The sequence below is a fragment of the Centruroides sculpturatus genome, unplaced genomic scaffold, assembly GCF_000671375.1.
Source record: "Centruroides sculpturatus isolate CEXI.00-Female unplaced genomic scaffold, Cexi_2.0 scaffold281, whole genome shotgun sequence".
Lineage (NCBI taxonomy): Eukaryota > Metazoa > Arthropoda > Arachnida > Scorpiones > Buthidae > Centruroides > Centruroides sculpturatus.
Window position 1 is genome coordinate 481,213 of NW_019384696.1, and position 12,913 is coordinate 494,125.

Sequence of the window (12,913 nt, forward strand, 5' to 3'; positions counted from 1 at the left end):
TTCTTTCAGTTATTCCATTTACATATTCTGCTGCCTTAAAAATAATATAATTTTCTAGTGGATTTTCTTTGGGAATATTGATATTATTATTGTACTTGTTTAGATAGCACTTACTGTTGCTGGAGATGCACGGGTTGTATGTATCAAAGAATGCCCCTCTCCATCTAAACTGCTGCCTTGTACTAGGTATGTTCCACCTCCCTGATGAGCAAGAATCTGACCTTGAATTCCAACACCCACAGAACCTTGGTTAACATTACTGCTCACCTGAGATAAATATCAGGATCACGCAAATGGAAGTAATGTTAGGGATATATATAGCTATATACATACATACATACATATTTCAGGATATGACACATTTTTAATTTTCAAGAGATGAAACTTTTATAGGATATTCTTTCAAAGCAAAATTGAATCTTATTCAACTGAGATAATATGATGTAACTTTAAAGAAGTAAGGTTTAAAAATAACATCACTTTTAGAAATCAATAGTGATGTTCAAAGATTATGAATTTTGAAATTAAATAAGCTTGTACAGAAATAAAATGATTCTTGTTTAGAAATCTTTTTATATAATTCGTTATTTAAATTACATATTTACATAGAGTGTCATTAAAAATGCAATATAAGATAATAAGAAAATGATAAAATTAAATTTTATTTAAGAAAGGATAACACAATAATAATAAATATATTGCTGTAGACATATTCAATAAATCTAACTTCTTACACCCATATTCAAAGAATATAAAATTATTTTAAAAAATTTCTTTTCCTTTTAAATTCAATTCCATTATCAAATCCACAATTATTAGTTCTTGTATTTATATTGACGATAGAATCAGCACTATTCAATGTTTTTGTACACTGTAAATTGCTTTACTAATAGTAAACAGGGGTCACACTGTATAGCGTCAAAATTTGCCACTTAGCAATGTTTTTATTAAAGTGGCAATAAAAATATAATACTGACAATAAAAACTCTAGCCCACTTATTTTGATGTTCAGTGTGAAGTTAAATTAAAAAGTATGCTTCAGGAAAAACAGCTGAAGTTTAATTTACAATGATTCAATTAGTAATAGTTTTTGAGAAACCAATGAAGCTATAGAAATAAGGATCTATTTATTATAAATATAAGAAAATGGAGTGTTAATAAATACTCAATATGTAACAAACTTAATTTACAAACTGAAACATTTCACAGCATTATGAAGCATACAGACTTCAAAAGATAAAAATGCACCCCTGTTAGATAAACTAAAACTTTGATATATTCTTGAGAAGCTAGAACACTAACAATAAGCAACTCTACACTATCCATACTATTACTCAGAAAAACTCCTCCCAGTTTGTTCCATTAAAAATTTTTTTGCTGGAAAGAGTACAGAATGTGGAGTAGCTTATTATAAAACTTTAATAGTTTCAAAACAATTCTCCTTCTTGAAAATATTGTGAAAATCTAAATTAGTTTCCTTGCATACTACAAATTATAAATCAATTGGCATAGCACAATCATAAATATTACAAAAATATTCTGAAATGTTTTAACTGACTAATTGTAATTGCTAAACAAAATATAAATTTGGCATTAATGATTTTATATATATATGTTACCGCTAAAGCTCGAAATCCGTTAATGTGTACATTACCTAGCTAATCTGCAGATTAACTAGGGTGATCCTTTAAAGCTGCAAAAATTGTTCAATTTCTCAAATTACCTAGGTAATTTGCAGAGTATCTAGGTAATCTGCACATTAACGGCTTCCGTATCGTTAAAGTTCAAAAGTTTGTTTCTTTCACTTCCTTTCCCCACTCCTTCTTTTTACGTAGATAAATTTAAATCCTAGAATGCAAGCAAGCACCGAATTGGTGAGTAAAATCAAGAAAAGATTCTTCGCAAACCNCTTGATTCTTTAGATATTGAAAATTAAATAAATAACATTATGTTAATTTAAGCGTACAGAAACGTTGCTGTTGTTCCAGCAAAAATCTTATTTTCACTTTACCGAGTGCCTAGTAGGTAATTTGCAGATTACCTAGATAATCTGAACATTACCTAGGTAATTTGAGAAATGGAATAATTTTCGCAGCTTTAACGGATCACCCTAGTTAATCTGCAGATTAGCTAGGTAATGCGCACATTAACGGATTTCGAGCTTTAGCGGTAACATATATATATATATATATAAAGCACAAAAAAAAGTAATTAGTAGTGTATATGTAAATACATGCATACATATAGTTTATCATTTCAGAATATTTGACCCAAGTTTTATAACTTTCTAGATTGTACTTACAAGTTAGTACAGTTATATTTATTAATTGTAGATTTTGAAAAGTTAAAAATCTGTAAAGGAAAGATTAAATTTTTTATCATCATCTAATTAAACCAATTAATAGTAATTTTATGAAAAAATTTTCAGGATATCGTCTGTTTTTTAAAATTTCTTTTCATTTTAATTCTTTGTCTTAAAATTCCTCAGTAAAATCATAAATAAACTTTATCTAGAATAATATCCTGTCCAAATTTATTTTAAAGATTTCTCATTTTCCTTCTCAGAAAGACAATTAACTTTCAAAATTCACGCCAATCAATACTGTGACCATTAGTAGTTAATAAATATGTAATTATTTTTTCCATATTTTTATTCATTAAGAATCAATGGAAATCAAATATACAAGCAATAAATAATTATCAGTCATTAATAATTAATTACATATTACCATTCATTTTTCTCTAAATGATTTTTAACACATGATTTATCATTAACAGTATTTTTCACAATATATTTAGAACTTTTAGAAAGAATTAAATTTAAAGAACTTTTAGAACAATATAAAAACATGCTTGTATTTTATGAACTGTAGTTATATTTTGGTATTCTTTCAGTAATAAAATATATATTGGCAAATATATCTTAATCTGAATATCATAAGCACCATAAAAAAACCATGTAGTGCTAAATGATTTGCTTTAACCAATTGATAAAGCTTTTCAGTTTTTCTTTCTCAGACTGCAACTTTCCAAAATCCATAATTAATATACATTTGCAATTATAACATTACAAACTTCAAATCAAAAATTGTATATAGTGAATTTTGAAGCATTATGTTTTATATACACATAAAATAAATTACACTTAATCACTGATATTGTTATCAATCATTTAATGTAATTAAATGTATGTTCCAAAACATATAAGTTAGAATACAGTCATAAAAATTTGCTTATTTTAATCAGAGTTTGATTATTGTTGTCGTTATCTTTGGGTAAATAAGCATTTTTAAGCTCTTTTTTCTTATCACCTCTATATGTGCTAATAGCATGTTCAATTTTATCAATCTTAATTAGTGCTTTGAATGTTAATTACTTTGCTCACAATACATTAGTTTAACTCTTTAAGCTCTGAAAACTTTCTCTTACTATGTAGCTAGAGACTAAATTGTTTTTACCCCTCAAGCTATAAGGGAAACTTGATAGCAAAACCAGTCAAACAACTTTTCCATTGGCCAATTTCATTTTAAACAGATAAAGCCAATTTTGGCTGATTTTGTGTTTAAAGAGTTAAACCAGTGGTTCTCAAAGTGCCCCCATGGGAAGTGAGTAAATCTAGGGGGCAAAAAGAAGCAAGTGGGTGTCAGGAAGCACTGGCGTATGGCCACCTAGATACCTACCAGGCCTAAACCTGACAAATCATGACATCACAGGAAGAGTTCATATTGTAAATGACTATTGTAAAAACTTGATATTTTGAGAATAAAAGTTCATGTTTCATCAAATTTATCATAAAACATAACTTAAATGACATTAATTTGATTTTTGGATCTTAATAAACCAGGAGTTAATCTTTTTTTAATTTGTGAGTTTTTATATTAACATTATCATAAATCATAACTCAAGACTTTATTTTTAAATTCCAAATAATAAACTTTTATTATGAGACAGATACATGAACTTTACAAATTATTCTTTAACAACTTTACGATTTAAAATTAAAAAGATCCTAATTTTTTATAAGCTAAGTGTGTTTAGTTTATATCATTTAATGTTTTTCATACTTTTATTTATAAATTCCCAGTATTATTAAAAGTAGAAAGTTTTCTTTTTTTCCCACATAATTTTTTTCATTTATTATAAATCATTTTCAACTTTACAATAATTATAATACAGTATTGCACAAAACAGTTATGCATTTAGCTAATGTGTTCTAACACTGACAATTAGTATCCAAGTCCAAACAAAATTCAAAATTTTCAATATATAAATGTTTTAATGCATTTCTTTGATTTTTAATATTCAAAAACTCTTCTTCAAATTCTGTTCTAGTTATGCAATTAATTTAAATTTCAAAAACCTTTTCATATATACAGGTATATTTGCTTAACCATTAGTTTTAATTAAAATACAATTTATTGCAATGTATAAAACTCAATGAAATTATGTTTTTAATAAAATACGATTCAAATTAAAATAGTATTTAACTTATATAAGTATTTGATAAATCTATATTGGGAGATAAAATTATATAATAGTTAGCAATAAAATGGAAATCAGCTATTATGTTTGATTTTTCTACTCACCTGTATATAAAAACATCAATATAATTATACATAAAAATAATATACAAAATATAAAATTATATATTAGTTATTAAATTATAATTATATGTAAAAATTATGTATTAATAAGAACCAGAGGAAAATTATAAAGTTAATTTATCTGTAATAAAATCAGTATGAGTATTGAATGAAGTGTTACAATAAATAATTCAAATAATAGCATTCTCCATTTATAAACATTCCCTTATCATTATTATAAAATAAAAATTAACATTTATGTTCCAAACTCTTTTTTAAATGTACAGTACAATCATTCACATTCTTACATGTAACAAACTCAAAAAATATTATATATGTCTACATTAAATCCTATATATAGTATATTTTAATTTTGTTTTAATGATTATTTTGTTTATTACCAAATACAATAAGTACACTTCTATTGTATCTTTCAAAAAATTAAAACTTATTTATGGTTTATCCTGTTTTTCTCAACTGGGCATTACTTGGGCAGTAATATTAATTGAAATACATATTTTTTTTAATTAAAACATTACAATATAAACTCTTTATGAAGAATGATAATAACTTTATATATTAATTTTGCAAAGACAAAATATAACTTTAATTCGCTCTCTTTTGGAAAGTGTTAAAATGATGGTTTAAAGCACCCATCCTTCTACATCACAAGACCTGTTGTGATGTCAGGTTCTGGCCTGATAGGTATCTAGATGGTTGTGATTGGAGGCAGGATACTGAATGGTGACCACAGATGAAGGTTGGGGTCACTGACAACCTTTCCCTTTCCTCTGTTAAAATAAGTAAGAAGAAACATTGTGTTTAATGATTTCCAGATGTGGAGAACAATGTACAGTAAGGATACAAAGTGTGAGGTTCATAGAAAAGTTTTTTTTAAGAATATTTCTAAGCCTTTCTCACACAAGAGAAAATGGGTTCGGGGGCATTGGATATAAGTTTATGGAATCAACGGGGCAGTGAATTGAAAAAGTTTCAGAATCACTGGTTTATATTGTTGGCAACTCTTACTTCAATTATATTCCCTGACTTTTTGACAACTTTTAACAATTCCCTGACATTCCATGACTTTTTCTGAATACTAATGAAAATTCCTGATTTTCCCTGACTTTCTAGGTGTTTAGGAACACTGTACACAATATAGACACAATGAACTTAAAATGGATGGATGTGTCCATTCCGTTTCTATTTTAAAAATGTAAATTAATTCAGTTAGATAATCAAACTTGTTTTCTAAAGCTCTGTGAATACTCTATATGTTACAATTAATGATATATATATGTATAAATNATAAAACTATGGCATAAGATATATGGAAAATAAAAATCTATATTGAAACAAATTCTAATAAAAGAAAAAAATGAATAAAGAGAAAAGGCTGAAATAATCTTTTTTTTTTCCAGAGATAATGAAAAATGGGCATAATAATTATATATGATCATTTTTTACATTTTTCCTTTAAGATAATAAATTTCATGATAGATTACTCTAACACCTTGTTGAACTAAACTTGTCTGTAAATTTTAATTATGCAAAAAAAAAAAGTACTTTTTTCTAATATTTCAAAAATAATGCTATAGATATATTTTTTATTTTAAAAATGTAAATTAATTCAGTTAGATAATCAAACTTGTTTTCTAAAGCTCTGTGAATACTCTATATGTTACAATTAATGATATATATATGTATAAATTAAGGATAATTTATTAAACTATACTAAAAGATCCAAATTTCTTGTTTTAGAATCACTAATAAGAATATACAGTAAACTGTTTGATTAATCAACACAATCATAATATAAATAATGTTTTGATAATCAGTAAGTCTAATATTGTTTAACTCCAATTTTCAGAATTTTATTTACAAAAAATTTTAAGTTAAAAAATTGTATAAAAATACAGTTAAACTTAGAAGTTATATATGAAACATCAAATCATTAATGATGTTATCACTTGGAAATTGAGATAAATTTCCAAATGAAAACTTTGAATCATCAATTTTCTAGATAATGAACTTTTCTATTCTGAATTTGTATTTTTTATAATGTTATTCCTTATTCAAAATCTGTTAATATTAAAATTACTATCAAATACTTTTAAAAATGGAGCCTTTACCTTAATGAAGCAATTCAAAAATATTCCAAATTTGTTGATTAACAAATGACATTAGCTTAGTTGACATTGAAGAAGTGATTTGCCAATGTTAGAAATTTAAAAAAATATCAACAGTTATCTTTTATCATATTTCACAAGATGAAAATTTAAATTAATGTATAAGATCAATTTTCAAGAATTTTATCAGAAACAAAGTCAGAGTTGTGTATTTTATTTAGATATAAGTTATTGAAATACTTGTTATTTCTGAAATACAAGTTCTTTCCTCATTTATTTATTTCTGTGTTAATGCTATTGGATTTTGCAGATTTAAAAATACAAAGAACAATAAATTTCTAATTTATCAAATCTATAAAATTTAAAAATTGTAATTACTTTATTTTAGATCATTCAATGTTAATTTAATAAGCTATTGAATATATTCATAAAATACATATTGTTACAAATAATTCTCTCAAATATTAATCAAGGAGCCTTTTTTTAAAAAAAATAAAATAATCAATTCCATTATAAACATTTGACAGCATTATTTATAACAGTTTGTTCATGAAACTGTTATTCAAAAACAAGTTTTTAAAGTTGTAGTTCATAATATTACTAATATAGTTCACGTATTTTGATATAAACTTTTCTTCAAAACATATTGTAGTGAATGATTTCTTTACTTGTGCTAATAAAGCTATAAAAACTTTAAAAAATACAAGTTTACAATAAAAAAAACTTTTAGGATCTAAAAAATACTCAAAATGAAAATAAGCATACTACTTATAGTATAAAAATGCATTAATGTCAAGAATTGTGCTTTGTTTTCATTTTTAAAATTTCTAATTAATAAAAAATATAATAATAAATTGTAATTTACATTTAATAAAATCAAATTAGAACTGTTAAAAAAAATTAAGTGTATATTTATTCAAAAAATAACATTTTTTAATTTAAAAAATGAAATGGTAAATGCTCTAACATTCATTTGTAAGTAATTCATAAAGCTAAAATGAAGATTAGTCTTAATTTTTTAATTTTTAAAAATATTAGAATAAACTTTATGTTACCTGAGAGTAAGTAGATGGAGTTCCACTACCAGTGTTATAATAAGATGCAGTTGCAGGAGTATACATTGTAGATGAATCAGTGACATTATATACAGAATATGCTGTCCTAGAAACAATTATATTAGTGAATATTTTTTCAAATTAAAATTTATACAGAATAGAAAAAAATATTACATCAAGCTATATCTTGTATTTAAATAATATCTAGCAGAAGTAAGTGCATGTCTGTATAGGTAATCAGTAGTAGACTATTTAATAGTCATGCAGAGAAGTCTCACACAGTTTATCCCATCCATTTTTTATGGTGTCCAACTGCTTACCCTTTGAGTATTTTAACCAGACAAAAAACATTTTGTACAAATTTTTAGACACCATGATTTAAATCAGTGTTTCTCAACGAGGATGATATTGCCCCGTGTAGGCGTTTTTCATGTTGAGGGGGCGATTAGTACAATTTATATTTTGGGGGTGCAAAAAACAATTTTCTGAGCGATATAGTAAAACATTATATTAAGAATAATTAGATATTTTATTCGTTATATCATACAATAATTAAACAAATAACATTATACTAGTCACTGGTCTATTCAATGCAGTACGAATTTGGCGTTAGCCTTGGCCCTCGACATCAGAATTATGAAGTGAAGTGAAGTGAAGGGGGCGATACTAAGTTAAAGGGGGCGATGATTCATTAGAGGTTGAGAAACACTGATTTAAATGAACCACTATCTTTCATAGGATCTGCAATAAGATTTGGCCCCATGAGATGGGAGTCAGGGGTACATGACAACTATGCCATTGAATACAAGTGCACATATGTATAGGTAATTAGTATTGACTTATTCAATGAGATAGTTGCCATTGAATAGCCCACTACCAATTATCTATACACATGTGCAATTGTATTTAGCTAATATGTAGCAGAAACAAAATAAATGTGGTGCAACATTTTTGCTTACATCCTGTATGTTTTGTGAAAAGAAGATATCATCAAAAAGTTTAAAACATTAAGAATTAATCATGCTTCCTAAAAATATAAATCTATTTATTTTTATTTTATTCAATATTTAATTCTTCTATAATTCTTTGTAACTTTTACAGTTAATTTTTACTTAGTTGATTTATTTTAGTGAACTTTAATCTTATTATGAAATTTAAATTAAAATGATAATTCTAAACTGAATAGCTTCTTAGAAGGTTAGTTTAATTTTCACAGTTTAGATATAAATATTAATGATGCAAATTATGTTGTGGTTAAATATAAATAATCTTACAAGTTACTACTGTGTAGTGTGTGTTATATTTACTACGTGCATATGTAGTGTGTGTAGTATTATATTTTAACAGTTATTGTCATAGCATATCATAGTGTACTACATATTTAACAGTTGTTGTCATAATATTAGCAAGCAAAAACAAATTGCTGAAACTCAAAAATAATGGTTCTAAATATCGGTTTTAGATAATGTTACTACAAATTGTCATAATTTGGAAGGTCATATATCAAGAACTGACTGTATCTGTTAAATTGTGACTCCTTCTTCTGTAATATAGATAAAGCAAATAGCACATTCTACACACCAAAGAAAACAATACAGTAGAGCATTGTTTATCCGAATCAATTGAGGACTGGGGTGTTTGGATAACTTATTTTTCGGATAACCGATTATGTACAAAAAATATATTAACCTATCCCGTGTTGAAATTTTTCTCCGTTGCGTGTCGCTTTGCATTGAATTTTCGTCGATGTTAAGCCTAACGTAAACTTTTTAAAATAATAATTGTGGCTATTGTATCGTTAAAAATGATTTCTTTATGTTTTACAAACGAAATAAACACATTGAAAAATATAAAAACAAATAAAAATTATACTTTAGGCCGACTGGAATTCTTTCGAAAACTGACGTTTCAGATAACCGACTTTCGGATAAACAACGCTCTACTGTATCTATAAAAAGTAATCCATCTATATACTGCATAATACATAATATTTTAAAATTTTCATTATTTGAAAATAATTCAAATAATTTAAAATGCTAAAAGCAAAAATTTATATTTGAATTAATAAAACTAAATGAAAAATTCAGTTCAAAATACAGTGTAATCAAAAAAGGATATCCAGAATTTCATGATTAAATAATAACTTATTTAATTAAAAACAAAGCATTTTATTAAAAGTCATATCAAATATACAAAACATCTTCAAGTTTTTTCACATCTTAGTGTGTTTCAATGTGAACACCTATTGTTGCCCAACAAACATCTAAAATGATAGTCAATCTCTGTCCAGATGTACTCAATTATTTCAGATATGACAGTTCTGATCAGTGATAATGCTATCTCTCAAGTGTTGTAGATGACAAATCTTCTCAGCATACTGTTCTTAAAATGCAATATACATTTTCTTACAGATTTCAACTTGGTAAAAACAAAAAAATACCAAAAAAATTCCATCTCATCAATTTTTTTTGTTAGATTTGTCTCTTTTGCAAAATTTTTCTCTATCATTACCTATCCAAGCCTACGCAAACTTATTTGTAATAATAGAGACAAATTTTCCACTCTTGAGAAATCAGGGGTCTATGCTGTACCTTTGGAAAATCAGGCAACGGGAGTAAACACAAGATATATCGGGGCCACCACTAGAATGCTTTCCAGTTGCCTTGATGAGCACCGAGACGATGTTATGAGGGGAAGACACACCACTGAGCTCACAAGAAAGGTACTTGAGCAGGGTTACAACCCGCTATGGTCCCAAGCGGTTATGCTTAAGAGCTGCAAGGATCGAAAAACTGTTTTTATATGGGAATCTCTCCTCACTACCACCTTGGACACTTGCAACACCCCTACGCTCAAGCTGCCTAGTGTATGGGTCATGCTGTATAAGCGTTTAAGCGAGTATTAGCAGTCTCTAGTATGCATGTAGCGTGAGCATGGCTCTGCGCATGCGCCAGCTCGCACTTCACGAAGCTATCTGCTCGTTCGGTTTTTGAATTATGTTTAAACATTTACTTCATGTTCTTAACGGCTTTAACATAATTTCAAATTATCTTATGCATTCTATTCTGCATTCAATTATTTTTGTTTAAAATTTTTTGGTAAATTTCTGTATTCGCCTGAGGACGACGACTATAAGTTTGTTGAAAGTGCTTGCGATAAAGAAACGCACGTAACGATGAACTCAGTGTCTTTGTTTTTGTTATTATATTTAGTTCATTGTAATAAATAAGAGTTTTTATAGTTCGATAGATCTTCCATTTTGAATCAAAATTTCCGCCTTTTTCTTAAAAAGGCAGAAATTTTTTTAAGAGTTTTTATCAAAAATTTGTTTCTATTTTGCAAAAAACCTTAACAAAAGTTATTTTTAGAATCTGAGATCTTTAAAACATATAATTCAGCAAAAATATTCCATGCAGCTGGAGAAAAAATTTTTTTGCAGACCTATGTAATGTACAGTAGAGCGTCGATTATCTGAATCAATTGGGGACTGGGGTTGTTCGGAAAATCGATATTTCGGATAACCGATTATGTACGAAAAAATATATTAACCTATCCCATGTTGAAATTTTTCTCCGTTGCATGTCGCTTCGCGTTGAATTTTCGTCAACGTTAAGCCTAACGAAGACTATTGTATCGTTAAAAATTATTTTTTTATTTTGTACAAACAAAATAAATATATTGAAAAATATAAAAACAATAAAAAATTATACTTCAGAAGTTAATTTAGTATCAAAAAGGTAAAATATTTGAGTAGCCCAAGACACAGCCAAAGATTGCAGCGCCACAGCAATGGAGAATTTAAATTTTAATTTAAATTCTCCAGTGCTTAAAAATTTAAATTTGCCGACTGGAATTCTTTTGGATAATTGACGTTTCAGATAATTGACTTTCGAATAATTGACGCTCTACTGTATAATCATTGAAAATACTTATATTTGTTTTTTGGTAATTTTCCTCTTTTAACACTACAAAACATTATCTTACTTTTATTTGACTATGTTTTTAATGTAGCACAAAAGAAAATCTAGAGGAGTCAAATTGAGGTTTCTTGCAGTTCAGGAAACAGGATTGTATCTCTCAATTCAACATCAAAAAAATTATCATTGAGTGCATTTCAAACATTGCAACAGTAATAGGATAAAACACTTTCTTGCTGAAGCTATCTTTTTCCCTTTGTTTTTCCTCAGACTTATAACATTGAAAGTTCCAGTTTACCTAAGTAAGTATTGTCTGTAATTGTTACTTCAGCAAACACAAATGGATCCACCACATACTTAAGCATTAATCTGTACCACATGTTTTATCATGGGAGAGTCATAGTTTTCAATACAAGTCATAAACATATTGAAAAATTTCATTTAGTTGTTTAGATCTGCAAATTCTAAATTGTGATGATTAATACATTTGTTTATGTTTAGTAATGAGGCAACTTTTTACATAATGTGCTGACAGAAATTTATGTCACTATCAATTTTATTCAGCATGAATTTGGCAAATTCAACACATTTCAGAAAACTACCAATTTCATGCTTGAGTTGAATTTTGTAGATGTATAATTTCATGTAATTATGAAACATATTTTGAATAATCTTTTTAGGAATAACAAGCTCCAAACTGCAATGATCAATAGATTTATTTGGCTCATGCATACACAATTGTCTTAGATGCTAGAGATCAATCTGGTGATTTCTTATGTGCACATTTTCAGTTTTTTTTTTTTTTTTAAATTGATTAAACCATCAAATTACAGCCTTGTCCGTAGGCACATCTTGAAGGTAAGTACTGTACATCAATATTGATAACTAATTTAAATTCAACCACAACACATACTGCTTTCTATTGTACAATCATCATTGTTGTATTGATTGAGACAGAACAATGGAATTGCTACTGCTCACACTTACATGTGTACACAGTAACACAACTCAGCAACTAAAAAGAAAACCCTTAATGTTTCTATGCAATTCAATCAAAAAGACTGGTTGATTATTATCTAAATATTTGACATTGAAATCACAGAATCCCGAATAAATAACAAATGGTAATATATGTATATTTTGAATATATAGGCATCCCCACTTAATATCAGTAATCTGTTCATGAAAATCAGATGTTCTGCATGAAAACATTAACCAGAGGCCAATTC

At 27.0% G+C, this 12,913-nt stretch overlaps 1 protein-coding gene across 1 annotated transcript in view; it reads right to left on the reverse strand.

The window, feature by feature from the left end:
* Positions 1-12,913, reverse strand: part of LOC111627451 (DNA-binding protein RFX2-like) — a 138,219-nt gene that overhangs the window by 78,928 nt on the left and 46,378 nt on the right. Inside the window, exons 4-5 of the mRNA XM_023371020.1 lie at positions 7,768-7,873; positions 115-267 (exon numbers count right to left, since the gene is read on the reverse strand). Of these exons, the coding sequence (XP_023226788.1) occupies positions 115-267; positions 7,768-7,873 (259 nt within the window). The remainder of the gene's footprint in view (positions 1-114; positions 268-7,767; positions 7,874-12,913) is intronic.